Genomic DNA, 16,223 nt, shown 5'->3' with positions numbered 1-16,223 from the left:
GAGCTGCTTTGGTTTGAGAAGTATGTTCAGAATGTGACATCTGGGGCAGGGTGGTTGCCCGGAGGTGGCCCCCTTGGACACAAAGTGTCTGGCAGTCTGGGGTTGCTGAGTGGTGGGGCATAGGGGCTGACTCAGGATTCGGTTTCCCCATCTGTGAAATGGGTGTAGAGGTGAGAGTCTCTGCTCCCTCCTGGAGGGACTGAGAGCAGAGGCCCAGGACTAAGGAGACCTCATGCCCCAGGGCTGTGAGCTCTGCACACTTTCTGGGGAGTTTTTGCAAATTTGGCCTTGGAAGTGGTAGGAATCCAGGTCTCAAACCCTGGGCACAGTTGGGTGGCCTGAGGGAGACTCAGGGTCTCCCACTTAGGAGTGAACACTCCTGGAGGAAGAAGCACAGCCCACTGTGAAGCCACCACCCTGGCAGCACCCCTCGGCTTCCTCTGGCTGTTTGCCCTCTTGGAAACAAGGTTTCAAGTTGCTGGATCAGGTTGAGATGAAGGCCAGGTGTTTCCAGCAGGCACAGTGGGTTCCTTGTGCCCCACATGGATGCCCAGCTCTGTGGGGTGTCCCTTGTCACCCCAGCTTTTGCTCAGCTGGATCCAGGAAGCTTTGGTTAGAGAGGCTGCAACTAGGAGTGTCCTCAGCTGTCCAGGCTCCTAGAGAATGAGGCTCTGTTGATGTGACACCCAAGAGCACTGGTCAGTAAGACCAGTCTTCAGCAAGGGGCCAACAGCTGGTGGCAGGAGGACTGTGGCCAGGTGGGGGGTTCCCCTTAGGCATGTTATCCAGGTGTCTCCCTAGTCCTATGAATGGGAGCCCCCAGGTCTATTTATAGGAACCCCCCAGGCCTATTTGTAGGGCTCCCCCTGGCCTGTGAATGGTGTTGGCCCTGGTGGTAAACAGATCCCACCCTCCTGGGGCCTGTGTCCTACTGGGATCCATGGTCCTGTTGGAAGGACAGCCTGAGGCCATAGGCCCTATCTCCAAAGGAGAAGGGCCCTCCCTGCTCACCAGTGAATGCCCTTGGGGCAGTCGGTGCTATGGGCCCCTTTCAGCTGCGGCTGTCAAGATCTCCTCTTGCAGGTGGGAGAGAAGAGCAGGTAGCTTGCACATGTGGCCTGTTCTAGGGACCTGGGTCAGTGGCTGGCTTCCCAGGGCTGCTCTGGGAGGGACATGGATAGACTGAGGGAGGCAGGGTCCCTGTGCCCGATGTCATTGTCATCACAAGGGCCCTGACCATGACCCCTAGACCTAGCCATGTGAATGAGCAGGGTCCTGTGGGACTTGGAGGTGCCCTGCCCACCTGGGACGGCTTCCTGGAGGAGATGATGAGGGAACCAGGTCCAGTGGTGAATGAACTGAGGAGGGGCCAACGTGAGGACACTTCTGGTTGCAGTGTCTCTAACTGAAGCTTCCTGGACTCCAGCTGAGCGAAAGCTGGGGTGACAAGGGACACCCCACAGAGTTGGGTACCCATGCAGGGCACAAGGGCCCCACTGTGCCTGCTGGAAACACCTGGTCTTCGTCTCAACCTGATCCAGCAACTTGAAACCTTGTTTCTAAGAGGGCAAACAGCCGCCCAGCCAGAGGAAGCCGAGGGACTCTGCCAGGGTGGTGGCTTCACAGTGGGCTGTGCTCCTTTCGTGAGGAGTGTTCACTCCTAAGTGGGAGTTCCTGAGCCTCCCTCATGCCACCCAACGTGAACCGAGGGTGGTTATTGTAGAAGGAGCCACCTGCTGCCCTGGATGGGAGCGGCTGGACTATGGAGTGGCTGCAGCACTTTATCCAGACCCTCTTTGCAACCCCTAAGAAGCAATCAGGGGCTCCAGGCAATGTGGATTCCCCTGCATCAGGTGCTGTCTGCTTCACCTGCACCCCTGAGAGCCAAGGAGGTGGGCTCTGCCTGTCTGGTGAGAGGAGAGATGAGGGCCATCTCTGTTGGTTTGCTTTGGTTTTAATAGAAATCGTGAGGATAGTCAGGGCTAAGAAATCTTTTGATTTCCCAAAAAGAAGTCATTTGTCTTTCATTACGGATTTGGGAACAGGCAAACCCTAATGCAGGGTGGTTTTCAGGGGATACAAGGTGATTTTGGCATGAGACTGGAGTGGGTCCCTCCCTCCTCTTACCTGGCCGGAAACAGGGACCCCACCCTCCAGGATCTGAGACTGCCTAGTATCCACAGAGGGCTGAGCCACAGCCTCTCCGCCTTAAAAAGAAGGGCCGTTCTGCCAGAGCCCTCATCTGCCTGCTGCAGAGGGGCCTGGGGAGGGGCCTGCGTGGGGCTCACACCGCCAGCTGGCATAGGCAGGCCCTGACATGCTGACTTTCACACAGTTGTCTGCAGGGACCGCAGGTGCAGATGAATCTGCAGAGGGGGCTGTGGGCAGGGGGCCCACTGGGTGACTCTGCAGCTGATGGCCGTCCACAGAGTGGGTGGCAGTGGGTAGGACTGTCTACTGACGGACACACACACACACACACACACACAGATTTCTGATTTAAGTGACTATAGTTTGAAAGAAAGATAAAGAGGCTGAGTGCACCGGCCTCCGAACGTGTACAAGAGTAGGCTTCATGAGGGTCCCTCTGCCCCTACTCAGAGATGCCCCTCATGCCTGTGGCCCACCCCTCAGAGCCACGTTGTCTGGGGCCTTGGAGTAGTTCCTACAGAGCAGCGTCCTCAGTTCCTGAGAGTCTCAGAGGACCTGGAGCCCAGGGACACTGTCACCTCTGTCTGAGCCCCAGTGCTTTGCTGGCAGCCGGATCACTGGGGGTCGCTGGAGGTGCCAGAGAGTGGCCAGCTCAGCTCCTGGCTTCCTACCCAGCAATCCTCGGGTTGGAGCTCCCTTTAAGCTCTTCCTTGTGTATAGATGTGGCCGGGCTGAGGGCCTAGGATGTGGCTGTGGGGCTCCCCATCACCCCCTCCTAGCAGGAAGGAGCTTTGCAGCAGTCCCTCTCTGCAGTCACAGGGCTTGGGTGGCGTGGGTGTCACTGCGGACAACTGAGATGGCCCTAGGGAGCAAGTGCTTCCCTCCTGTGGCTTAGGGCTCCCCCCTGAGTCAGCCGTCAACATCTCCCTGTGTGCCCACTGCCATCAGGAAGGTCTCCTTGGTGGCTGTGGTGGTCCAGGCCCATGCAGCAGGTGGTGAGTCCCTACAGGTGGCTGCCAGGGGACCCTGGGCACATCAAGAGAGTAGGAGAGACCTGGGAGCAGGTGTTCACGTTGTGACCAGGCCGGGCTTACCGCCATAGCTGAGGCCACTCCTCTCTGTGGCCTCCTGTCTGCGGCTTTTGTGGCATTTTTGCTTCCTGCTCCAACCAGGGCAGCACATTTGCTGATCCTGCAGGGGCGGGCGCGGTGGCTCATGCCTGTATCCCAGCACTTTAAGAGGCTGAAGCAGAAGGTTACGCTCAGGAATGTCAGACCAGCCTAGGTAACATAGTGAGACCCCTGTCTCTTTAAACAAACAAACAAACAAACAAACAACAACAACAACAAAAACAGCTAAAAGAAAAAAGGAAGGAAGGGAGGGAGGGGAAAAGAACAGAAAGAAAAGAAAAGAAATTAGCCCAGCCTGGTGAACACCTGTGGTCCCAGCTTCTTGGGAGGCTGAGGTAGGAGGATTGCTTAAGACTGGGAGGTTGAGGCTACAGTGAGCTGTGTTCGTGCCACTGCGCTGAAGCCTGGGCAACAGAGCATGATCCTGTCTCAAAAAAAAAAAAAAAAAAAAAAAAAAATTGCTAGTGCAGCAAATTTTCAGTATAATCATGTGGTTAAAAAACCCAAAAGAATAAAAGTTCCCAGGCCGGGCGCGGTGGCTCACGCCTGTAATCCCACCACTTTGGGAGGCCAAGGCGGGTAGATCACGAGGTCATGAGATCGAGACCGTCCTGGCTAACATGGTGAAACCCCGTCTCTAATAAAATACAAAAATTAGCTGGGCATGGTGGTGTGTGCCTGTAGTCCCAGCTACTTGGGAGGCTGTTGCAGTAGAATCGCTTGAACCTGGGAGGCAGAGGTTGCAGTGAACTGAGATTGCACCATTGTACTCCAGCCTGGGTGACAGAGCGTGATTCCGTCTCCAAAAAAAAAGTAACACATTTTAAATTGAAGTAATGGCGTACTGAAGGCTGTAGTCCCCTTTCTTTGCATTCAGTGCGACAGACATGCAGCCGGACGTATTTTGATAAAAAGGCCTTTGCAGTGGCTGTATTACCAAAGCAAAATCTTATTATAGAGAATAGAGAAACCTCAGACCAATGTAAGTAAAAAAACAAAACAAAACAAAAGCCCTCGCCCCCTGCAGACATTGTTTCCCCGGGGAGTTTGGTTTTGCACAGGGGAGTCCAGCCAGCACGTCTAGCCTCAGGCTTGTTTTGCTCAGCCAATCGTAACTTTGCCATGTCCTTAAAAATTCAGTGAAGACACTGTTTTTGCATCTTATGTTCAAGAGCCACGTGTGGTTCTCACCTTAGCAATCGGTGGTTCTGTCAGGTGGGTTCCGTTTTCTGCCCGACCCCCATTCAGGGGCGCTGTCTTCAGTGGTGCTGATTGTTGTACATGCTACATCATGGGGGTGGGCTGAGTGGACCCAGCTTTTCCCTGCCTTGGGACATTTAGGGGTTTTGTGGCTTTAGGTAGCTCTGTGGCGACCCAAGTTCTTTCTGCTCGAGGGTGTCTGAGTGTGGCTGTGGCCGAGTCTGTGGCAGGATCACAGTGTCCACAAGTGAGGGCGTGCTCAGCGTTTTCTCTCCTTCCAAGATCAGATCCCAGCTCATGAGCAGGGGATGGCTCTGTCACCAGATTTCTAATCCTGGACTCTTGCGGTTCCAGCTGGAACTTTTGGAATTCTCTTGTCTGTAGAGCACACCCGTGTCTTAAGTGAGGGGCAGGGCTGGCTCTGGGGTCTAGGCATTCTGAGTGTGCCATGGGATGAGGAGGGGACATGGGGCTCTGGGCAGCCAAAACTCCTGGGACACTGGCTCCAGCTGTTCCTGGGCCCGTGGCCAGCTGACTGCTGCGTCTCTTGCTCCCGTGCACAGGTACCCCTGAGTTCATGGCGCCCGAGATGTACGAGGAGCACTACGATGAATCCGTGGATGTCTACGCCTTTGGAATGTGCATGCTGGAGATGGCCACCTCGGAATACCCCTACTCGGAGTGCCAGAATGCGGCCCAGATCTACCGCAAGGTCACCTGTGTGAGTCCGCCTGGCCCCTTGGTTCATTAATAAGGACATGGAGGCCGTGGGCCGTGCCCTGGGCTGGGCGCCATGTGCCTCTGTAAAGTCCTCCTGGCAGCTGTGTAAGGAAGGAGATGAGCCATTTTATAGAGGGGGAAACTGAGGCTTAGTAGGGGGGTGGTTACCCAGGTCTCCTGTCTGAAGTGATGGCAGTGCATGGGGCGCTGTGGGCTGTGCCTAGCCACGGAGGCTGTTGATCTCAGCAGGGACGTTGGGGAGACTGAGGCCCAGAGGCTGGAGCTTCACCACAGCCCCCTGCCTGGAGGTGTGCCCAGGCCGCCCGTCCCCAGCACCCACACTCTGGGCTGCCCAGTGCTGCCTGCTTTCCTATCTTCTTTATTTAGCAACGATGGTTTGATTTCTTTTTCAGCTAAACCAGTCACCCCTAGACCGAGTGTGTCTCTAGGCAGTCATCAGCACTGGGCAGCTGGGAACGTTAATCCCTGTTTTGCTGTCGCTGTGATTTTTTTCTTTAATCGGTCGGCTTCAGCTGCATAAACAGATTGGTCTTGTCCTCCCTCTGTGGTGTTCCCGCTGGGTGGAGGGAATGCAAACAGAACATCTGGAGATGGAATGGCTGGACTGAGGCTTTCCGTGCCTGTTTTCTGCGCTGTCCGCCTGCTTTGTAGTGAAGCCCAGGGGCTTGCAGAGCTGTTCCTGACACGCGGCGTCCACACTGAGGTCCCACGCTGCCCTGATCCCTGCAGTCCCTGCTGTCTCCGCACGCCACCTGACTGGGTGGGGCCGCACTGCCCCTCAGGGCTGCTTCTGCAGGTGCCCCGGGGCTGTGGTCCTCAGCAGCTGTGCAGCCTCACCCTGGCCCATCCCTCCATCCCGAGCCCGCCTTGCAGATGACTTGCGTTTCTCTCCCTCGGTTGGTGTAAATCGTCAGTCACTGGGTTGTTCTGAGCCTCTCCTGTGTGCCCCTGAGGAAGTGGGAGGGCAGGCAGAGTCCTTGCTAGGTGGCACTTGTGGGCCTGGGTCACAGACTTCACAGGTGCACAGTTTCCCATGGGTGCTGGAAGAAGTGGGGACCTGCTGGCTGTAGGCAGTGGCCTTCCAGGGAGGCAGAGATGATCTGCAGCAGGAGGAAGTGGGGGTACTCCAGAGATCAAGGGCTCCATTTGCCAGGCCTCGGGGTGCTAGTGTGGGGTGGGAAGGCCCCTGGATTCACCGTGGAGGATGGATGGTGGTCTGTTCAGGAGCCATCCCAGGGGCTGGTGGTATTCCTCGACCCTCGAGGTGTACACTACTGGGCAGATCCCCTGGGGTTCTTCACTCCTGTGTCTGCCCCAGGCTGGGTTCTCCGGCAGTCAGGGCAGAAGGGTGTGCCCCCACCTTCTTCCTGACTTTGGGAAAATGTATGCTTTATGTTCTCTATGTTAAGAAGAGTCAGGTGAACCTTTTGAAGTCTAAACCATATTGAAGGAGGAGGAATATGATGGTTAGTACTCTCACTGTGTTTAAAATTTCTTAAATTAGTTGCTTATACACAGTCTTACTCCATTTCTAACAACCTAGGAGATCGCAAGGGGCCCTGGCCCCGCCCTGCTGCTCATGAGTTCGAGTCTGGTCGCAGGGCTTGCCCTCTGCTCCCTTCATGCACAGCCATCAGCTGGCTGAGGAGCCACCGTCCCTCAGGCTGCCACCTGCACCCCTCCCAACAAAGCTGCATGGCCTGATCCTTAGCAGCAGTGACCATGAATAGTGCTCCTGCACCCTCAAGGAGGAGGTATGGGGAGGGAGCCCAGGTGTGGTTAGAAAGTCCCAGCTCTGTGGGAGGCGTCCCATCCACTGCGTCATGGCGCTGCCTTTGCTGGCCTCCTGGCACAGGGGCCCTTGTGGCTGTATGCGGGTGGCTCTGCAGCCAAGCTCTGATCAACACCTTTCCAGAGGCTGACTGCTGCATTTGAGGTGTTAATCCCAGCATCAAATTCTGCAGCTTAGGCGGAGGTGTGCAGTGTGTTGTGGCTGGGATGATGGTGGCTTTGACAGATGTGGGGTGACCCAACAAGGTTCTGAATGGTAGGAGACGAGGCTCCTGACTTCAAGCAGTGGGGAGGGGAGACTTGGAAGGGAATCCCCATGGTTTCACAGAATTCTCCAATTTATTCCATGCTCTGCTTTATCTTGCTACATCTCTGGGCATAGAGTTTCCATTCGATTGTGAAATTTTTAGCCATCATTTCTTCAAGTCTTTTTTTATGTCCCCCCATCCTGTCCTTTTGGGACTCCAGTTTTATGGATGTCGTGTGCATCCCAGATTCTGAAAGGAACGGAATAGAGCCTCAGTGACCATCTTTCTCTGCGGCACCCACCTTCAGGGTCACTTGTCTTTTTTCTGCAGTGTGTCATCTGCTGTCAGTCTGCTGCAGGGAAGCTTTCAATTCAGATGTGCTTTTCATCTCGAGTTCTATTTTCAGTTTTTCTCTCTCATTTCTGTATGTTGATTTGCCTTCACTGCTTGTACATTTCTGTAAAGAGTTTTAACCTCCTGGTCTACAAGTTGCAGCCCCTCTCATTTGTAGTTCTCTTTCTGTTGGCTGCTGTTTCTGCACTGTCATGGGTCACCTTTTCTTGCATCTCAGCGTTTCTAGTAATTTTTGATTGGATGCTATACATTGTGCACATCTGACCTGTGTGAACTCTGCGAATTAGCCTTCCTGTCGCTTTCTGTGGTTCTTTGGCCCTGTGGCTTTGACTATGCACATGTGGTCTTGTGGTCTGGTCCTCAGCAAAGCCTGGAGGGGACCCAGGTGCAGATACTTGGGGCTCTTTTTTTTTGCTGTGTATTCTCTCCCTTCTGGAATTCTGCCTCCTCAGCCTCCCTGAACTCAGCTCTACTCGTCAACTCAGTGGGCTGCAGGGCTCTGCTGGGTTACAGTGCCTTGTCTGGGAACTGCTCTGGGCAGTGAGCTGGGGCCGTGGGGGATTGTGCCCCTTTCTCTCAGAGCCCACATTGGCACTGCCCTGTCATCTGTTTCGCATATTTTGCCCAGTTTTCTAGTAGTTTGTGTAGGTTTAAGTTCAGTGCCCATGTCCTGCCATGGCTGAAAGTGGGAGTTCCTCCTCTGTGGTGGAGGCCTTGCCTGCGGGTGGCCGATCAGGTCAGGTAACTCTGCTCTCTCCATGTCAGGGTATCAAGCCGGCCAGCTTTGAGAAAGTGCACGATCCCGAAATCAAGGAGATTATTGGGGAATGTATCTGCAAAAACAAGGAGGAAAGGTGAGTTCCCCTGAAGGGTTGGGTTCTGGGGGCTCTCTCCGGCTGCACTCATTTCGGCTGGCATTGAGAGCTGTGTTCTTGATGAGAGGACTTCAAGACAGGCAGGCTCAGGCCAGGGTGTCTGCAGCATGTCAGAACGGGCTGCTGGGCACGTCGGTTGTGGGTACACGTGAGCGACAGCAGGCCAGGCCCCCACGTCCTTGTCGGCCATCTGGGAACCCGCTCCTTGGCGTTGGGGACAGCCTCGTCCTTGGCTGTCTGCTCCTGCAGGACCCAGCCTGTAGCGTCTGAGCGCCTGGGGCTTCACCAGCCCCTCTGCTTCTCTCTGTGTGATTTGCAGCCTTGAAGAACATCCCCACGCCAGGGGCTCCAGGTGTGGGCCTCCCTTTTGATCCCTGATGTGTATTTCGTGGACCTGGTTGTTTGACCCTTCTCAAAAACAGCGGGCCTGGAGCTGCTCCCCACCTCCAAGCGGGGCCCGTCCTTCCCAGCCGGTCAGGGGGAGGGCTGGGGGGGCTTTCTCAGCCCTCCTTCCCCCTCACACTAGAGTAGGTCCACCATCTGATGTGACACCTGTCAACAGTCAGCAGGGATGGATTGTGGAGACCTGAAGCCACACGGGTGACTCTAGAGCACACACCAAGGAAGCTAGGCCCCAAGAGTGGGTGCTGCGTGGTTCCATTTACAGGGTAAAGGGGGTTAGGTTAGTGGTTAGGGAGGCTTGTTTGGGTGCCCAAGCCCTGCAGAGCCCCAAAGTGGTCACCTTGGCCACACCGTGTGGTCCCCCCCGCCCCAGATCCCTGCATAGAGCCTTCAAGGCTGTGTCTGGCTGGGGGCCCTGGATTCTGCAGGTCTTCGCGCTCCTGTAACACACCCTGTGCTCTGCTCTCTGTCACCTGGCCAGCGTCCTGAACAAAGCTTCCTTGAAAAGGTCCCTGCTTCATGGCACTGGGCACAGGGAGCTGAGAGTCTGGGGGCTCCACCTCCATGTCCATTTTAGACCTGCCCGGGACTAAACACTAAAATGTTTCAGTTGTGTCTTCTGACAAGTGAAAGCCGGCTAGCGCTTCCCCAGGGGCTGTATTTGCATAACAGGAGGCCTGATGTTTTCCCAAGGCCTCTTTTGTATCACTGAATCTTTTATGAGCATTTTTTTAATAATGAGGGGAAAGAAGGAAGTCTTAAAACACTGTGTATTAATAGTAAGGCCGGATTCACTGAAATCTCCTCCTCACTCGTGGGAGCGCTGAGACGCGAGGCCTGGCCTCAGGCGCCTGCAGCCGTGCCTGTCCTTGCCCTGGTGCGTGTGGCCACAGGAGCCTGGGCATGGAGGCCCTGGCGCCCGTGCCCCTGCCTGTCAGCCACTCTCCCTCCAGGTACGAGATCAAAGACCTGCTGAGCCACGCCTTCTTCGCAGAGGACACGGGCGTGAGGGTGGAGCTGGCGGAGGAGGACCACGGCAGGAAGTCCACCATCGCCCTGAGGCTCTGGGTCGAAGACCCCAAGAAACTGAAGGGAAAGCCCAAGGACAATGGAGCCATAGAGTTTACCTTCGACCTGGAGAAGGAGACACCCGATGAGGTGGCCCAGGAGATGGTAAGCGGGACTCAGATGGGGTGCGGGCGCGGGCGTCGGCAGCTTGCGGTTTCCAAGGATGAGAACAGAAGTGGGCAGGGGGGCTTGCTCCGGAGGGGACTTTGAGGCCAGCGGGGGCGGTGGTGCCATCCAGGTGGGCATGGGCAGCTGAGGGTTGGCAGCCGGCCGCATCTGCCTGGGGCATTCTGGGGGATACTGCTGCACAGGGGTAGCTAAGTGGGAATCCCCTCACAGACACAGCAGCTGGGGGTCAGCAGCTCTGAGCCAGTGTGGCACAGGAATCCAGAGGGCGACCCCAGCACCTCTGACCTGCGGGAAAGGCCTCGCTTGCTTTGCTGGACTCTTGCTGACTTTGTGTCCATGTGTGGTGGCTTTGGGTGTGGGAGCTTTGCCTTTCCATGTGTTTGGGGGCACTGTTGTATTTGGTGTCCGAGACCTGGGACTTTCTCACCTAGAAAGGTGGGTGGGGGGTACCTTTCCACCTCCTCTCTTCCTTCTGCTCCTCCCATCATCTTCACCCCTGGGGATGAGGAGTGGGTTGGGGAGGGCAGCAGAAGGGCCCTTTGTGCTGGGGTGTCATCTGGGCCTCATTGGAGGAGGCCCTGAGCCGGCTGGCATGAGAGGCAGGAGAGACAGAGCCGCAGGCACAGACGGAGAGGAGTGGGAGTGGTCCAGGTGCAGTGGTGGGAGGAGGGGCCATGCGGACGATGCCAGGGGCTCAGTGACGGAATGGGGACTGTGTGGGATGTGGGGACAGGCGCAGCAGGTGGGACGGATCTACATTATTCTGACTTGATTCTCAGGTGTCTGCCATCCAGTAAAATAGCCACTGCCCACATGTGCTGTTAAAATATAAGTTAATTAAAATTTAAAATCCACTTTCTGAGTCCCACTGGCCACATTTCAAGTGCTCAGTACCAAGTGTGGTTAGTGGTTCTTGAATAACGAGGGACGTTTCTAGCCTGGAAGTTTCTGTGGGGCACTGCTGCCCTGGGCCGGGGGAGGTTAGAAGTTCTTGGACAAACAGGATTCGGTCACAGCCCTGCCAGGGCTAGGGCATGTTTGCTGGGCATTGGGCAGCGGATGCCAGAGAGGCACAGTCATGGGAGCCTGGCCTGGGAGGGCTCCAGGGCCAACACTGCCTCCCGAGAACCCTCGTGCAGGGCCTGGAGACAGACAGAGACGTCTTTGTCGTTGGTTACAAAACATGAACAAACGTTGACATTAAGTCAGACAACTTGATACGAAGGACAGGAATGTCTGCACCGGAACGGTGAAAACAAAGTCACAAAGGGGAAAGCCAGTGGGAACGAGAGGCTAGGAAGAAGGCAGTCAGTACTGCAGACTAAGAAAGTTGTGCGTTTTCAGTGAACACCCGAGCAGAAACAAATCCAGTGTGCTGATGGCCGGAGAGCCCTCAGCTCATGTGTCCTGACCACAAAGGTGCTCGTGCTTTTTTCTTACTGTTAAATAAGCTTTTTACTGAATACATCACGTCTGTTGAAAATGTCCATCAGTTATCAGTTCCAGGCTGATGATTCCTCCCAAGCGCCACCTCTCCAGGCCAGGCTGGGTCTCAGTGAGGGGGCATGGATCATACCTGGATGGGGGCGGGTCACACAGAGGTGGGAGGGGCAGCTACTCTGGAAGACTCCTGCGGAGGACTCACTTGAGTGGAGAAACTGAGGCTGGGCAATGTCATGGAAGGTGCCTGGGCCCTTGGAGCCAGGAATACTGGGGTGCAGTGAGCTGCGTTTTTGTCCGCTTTGCAGACTCCGCTTCTCCCAGCAGCTGCTAGTCCGTGGGGCCCTTGTGTGTGGCACGTGAGGGATTCACTGGGGCACATCGTGTAGACTATGCCATGAGGTCGGTGCAGGGAGCAGCAGTCTCGCTGCCTTCCTGCAGCCATGACCCCCAGAAAGGAAGCAGGTGGAACAGGGCTACTTCTGGGGCTGGCTGTGTGGCTGCGGGCTTTGGGCTACATGAGCTAACGTCCCGCTGGGGTCTCTGCATGCTCCCTGCTGCCCCTAGTCTCTCCACAGCTGTAGGATGCGGTGCTCCTGGTGTGGGCCTGAGTGCATGGCCTCAGCCCCTGGGACTTGGACTGGAGGAGATGCCTCCTCAGGCTGCCAGTGCCTCGGCCAGGGCTCTGCCTTCTCCTGCACAGTGGCCCATGTCTGGGGCTGCGATGGCACAGTGAGGCTGGCTATAGCATCTCATTGTGGTGTGGTGCCCAGGCTGGTTTCCCCGTGGGGTTCCTGCAAGCTGGCTGCACCGTCACCCCAGCTGCAGTGAAGTGGCCACCTGTGTCCCTACCTGGCCCACTCTCATCTGGCTTGTCTCTGGTCACATCCCTGACTTGGACAGAGAAGCCTCTGCTGTCAGCAGATCTAATGGGGTCGATGAGCTCTGTGTTTCCTGGAGGATCATTCATGGCTCTCCATGACTGTGTGGTGCACAGAGGTACATTTTCAAATTGAATTGCCACAAGTTTGCTGTGAATTACATTTGGATAATTACCAGCACACCTGTCCTGTGACTTCAGGTGCACCATTTCTCTGCTGATGTAATACAGCTGCCCCTTCACACATTCATTGCGGACAGCCAGTGCTGAGTGAGATACCAAGCAGCATGCAAGCTGGGGACTGGGGTGGCGGCCGCAACCTGAGAACATCTTTCTGGAGGCACCCGGCTGGCCCCTTGGTGGGAGGGCTGAGGTTTTGAGAGAACAGAAGATGGCCTCAAGGGAGGATGAGAATGAACTATGGGAATTTCATGCACAAACAGGGATGAAGAAGGTTCTGGGACAGCTGTGCTGGCTCTGACCTTGCAGGGAGTTACTCTGTCCTGGTGCTGAAGTCTGGGCCAACGGAGGGCATTTGGGTGGCCTGGTTTAGATGTGGTGACAGCCTCAGAAAGGGCAGGAGAACGAGGCGCTCTTATTCCTTCCATGAATGTGGTTATGCTTGCTGGGTGCTGGGGGAAGAGGGTGCAAAGGATTGGGGAGCCGTGTCAGGAGGCCAAGTGCTACAGTGACCGCTGAGTGGCAGAGGGGACATCAGAGCTGGGTCAGCGCTGATTCCAACACAGGCGGTGAAGCCTGGGGGAGGGGCCCAGGATTCTACAAGAGGTTCATTTTCACGAGAGTACATTTGAAAATGTACCTCTGTGCACTACATGGTCATGGAGAACCGTGTAAGATCCTCCAGGAAGCACAGAGCTCATGTAACACAGAGCTCCAGGATTCTACAAGAGCAGCGTTGCTGCCTCCACAAGCCATTGTGGCCTCCTTGCCTATCTTGGGTTCTGTCCTAAGGTGGCAGTGCCCAGAACCTGCCCTGGGCCTTGTCTAGCTGCTTCTGAGACAGGTGAGTGGGAGGAGCCTTCCAGGACTCCGACTCCTGCCTGTTCCCCGCCCCCACCCACCTCCTGCAGGGTGGTTGGGGACACAGCTGCCCCCTCAGCCTACAGCTCCTGCATCCGTCACCACTCAAGTCCCTGTCCCTGGCATTCGGCTAAACTCCAGGGCTGTGTTCCTGTGTCAGTTCACAGCAGAGGCCTCTTGGCCTCAGCACTTTCCCCTCTGCTTCTGTGTCTTTTACGTTTTCTTCATCGTGAAACACCCCACCCGTGAAATAGAGCATTCAAGCAGAAGAAGGAACACCACCTGTGCTCAGCTAAAGCACAACAATAAGCAGCCCCCGCCCCACTCTGCGAAGAACAGGGAAGGCAGTGCCTCAGGAGCCCCTAATGGCAGCTGGAAGCCACATGCTCCCACCTTGGGGCTCACTCCCTGGGGACAGGTTGTATGCCCCGGCAGGTCGACACTGGGTCCCCATGGAGCCTTTCCAGGTTCTAACCTCACATTCCTCCTTCCCGCTCATTTTAGACACCAGAGTCCATCACTGGCCTCCCGAGGGTCCTGACACCAGCCCTGCCGTGGGCCCTAGACTGCAGGGGAAACAGCATGATGTTGGTATCTGCTGAGGCTAAGGAGAAACTGGAACCTGGCTCCGAGGCCGCTCTTGTTCCTAAAATCTGAGATCAGGTGCAGTGCAGTGGCCTACGCCTGTCATCCCAGCACTTTGGGAGGCTGAGGTTGGAGGATCACTTGAGCTTGAGAGACTTCCATGAGCCATGATCCACATTTCCAGCCTGGGTGGCAGAGCGAGACCCTGCCTTGAACATCCAAAAATTCCTGAGATTAGCAAGTGTTAGGTCTTAGAGATGTTCCGGAATCCAGATGAGACTTCCTTCTGGAAGTACCCCAAGGCTGGGAGAGAATGTGGATGGGGCAGAGCTCTCCTCCTTCCCCTGAAGTCACCTCTCAGCAAGTTCCACTGGGTGGGCAGAAGGGGCTGGATAGAGGTCCCCAGGGAGAGGCAGAGGGAATAGCAGCTCTGTGGGGCCGGAGCCAGCTTCGATCTGGAAGGGACTCTGGGAGTCGACTCCCAAGGGAATTCCTGACCAGCCCTTCCCTCCATCTTCATACTTTCCTGATAATGGGATGTACCTGTGTGGCACTCACCATGGCTAAATGTTTTCCTGTTTGGGGAAAACAGTAGAAGAAACACCTTACAGAGGAAGGCTGGGGGTGATAGTGAAGACGGAGTCTCAAAGAAAAATGGGCTGCAGGCTGCGGCGCCAGCAGGAAATAGAAACAGCAGTCGAGGGACATGGCCTCGGCAGCCTCTGGTCACATATCTGGGCTGACGTGGCCAAGGGTGGGGCTGTACCCTGGGTGTGACCCTGAGGCCACCTGGGGCCTTAGGTATGGCCTCACCCACATGCTCACCAGGAGCAGAGGCCCAGGCCAAGCAGGTCTGGCCGGGTGCACATACCTGCCCCCAGGTGCCAGTGACAAGGACACCTGCCTCGCCCTCCCTGTGAGGCCCCCCTAGGGTTGGAGTCCATTCTCCAAAGCTCTCTGGAAGAAGTCCACTCTGGACTCTCAGGCCAGAAGAGGATCTGGCAGGTGGTTTTTCCCCCTTCCCAGCTGGGCTGCCCTGCTGCCGAGTGGCCTTGGGGCTGGTTTGGGGCCAGCAGGAGACCCTGAGTGTGGGAAGGTCCCACTGACTGAGCCGTCAGCCTCTGTTCCACCTCACCAACCCCTCCCGCCCCACTCAAGTCTCTCCTGAGTCAGGGGAGACTGACTGGGGCTGCTTTTGTTAAGGAATGTCATTCTGTGGAAGAGAGAAGTATCTTTTGAAACAAAGATTTTTCAGTAATCACAAGCTCACTGAAAAATTGCAAGGACACTACAAAGAACCATTTATTTTCCATGAACCATTTGAGACTAAGCGGCTGACCTGATTCCCCTGAAGCCCTGAATACTTTCATGTCTGCTTCCTGAAACTAGGGCACTGTCTTCATCCAGAAGAACCGTCAATCCTTGGGCCTATCCTCCTAGCCTCGGGCTGCTCAGGTCCCCAGTTGTCCCAGTGACACCATCACGAGTCCTCTGGGCCCTTTCCATGCCTGACTTCCACGTCCTCTCCTTAGGGACGGGCTCAGGCATCCCTCTGTGGGTGGGTCACAGCCAGGTCTTGCGTCTCCACGGGAATCTCTTGGAAGGGGCTGATTTGCATTGTCCCCCAGGGGTGCACGGCTTTACCCGCCAGTTAGGCAGATGCTGGCTCTGAGCTTGGTGCAGGGCGCCCGTGGCTTCTCCATGTGGAGCTCCTCCCACCTTTCGCAACTGCACACGTCTCTTGGAGAATGCTCGGACACTGTAAATATCCTGTTTTTCACCAAGCTTTCCGCTTATTTCTGTACCTTTCTGTGGCTCACGGTTTTCTGTTCTACTTAATGGGTCCTACTCCACAGATGAGTTGTCCCATTGCTGCCTAGTGAGTCACTCAAAACGCCCTGGCCCCAGCCTTGGAGGTCAGGGATCAGGTAACTCGGCTCAGGGGCCCCAGTGAGGTGGGGTCGGGTGTTGGCCAGGACTACAGTCTCAGACCCTGCCTCAGAACTCAGTTCCCTGCCAGAAGGGCCTCTGCATAGGGCCATTTGTCACATGGCTTCCCTAGAGCAGATGATCCACAAGAGCGGGAGGGAAAGAGACAGGGTGGGGGAGCCATAGAGGAGAAACGGAGGGAGAGATGGAGGTGGAGAGGCCACACCTACCTGCTGCCCGCCCCCCACCCCGCCTGACA

General features: G+C 55.9%; 1 protein-coding gene across 10 annotated transcripts in view; it reads left to right on the top strand.

The window, feature by feature from the left end:
* The window catches only part of WNK2 (WNK lysine deficient protein kinase 2), a 133,545-nt gene that overhangs the window by 45,787 nt on the left and 71,535 nt on the right, over window positions 1-16,223 (top strand). For all 10 annotated transcript variants that reach the window (XM_039474848.2, XM_074395576.1, XM_074395575.1 and 7 more), the window contains exons 5-7: window positions 5,045-5,202; window positions 8,381-8,469; window positions 9,846-10,065. In XM_039474848.2, the coding sequence (XP_039330782.2) occupies window positions 5,045-5,202; window positions 8,381-8,469; window positions 9,846-10,065 (467 nt within the window). The remainder of the gene's footprint in view (window positions 1-5,044; window positions 5,203-8,380; window positions 8,470-9,845; window positions 10,066-16,223) is intronic.

Source organism: Saimiri boliviensis, chromosome 2 (assembly GCF_048565385.1).
Source record: "Saimiri boliviensis isolate mSaiBol1 chromosome 2, mSaiBol1.pri, whole genome shotgun sequence".
NCBI lineage: Eukaryota > Metazoa > Chordata > Mammalia > Primates > Cebidae > Saimiri > Saimiri boliviensis.
This window is presented reverse-complemented; position numbering and strand designations above follow the sequence as displayed.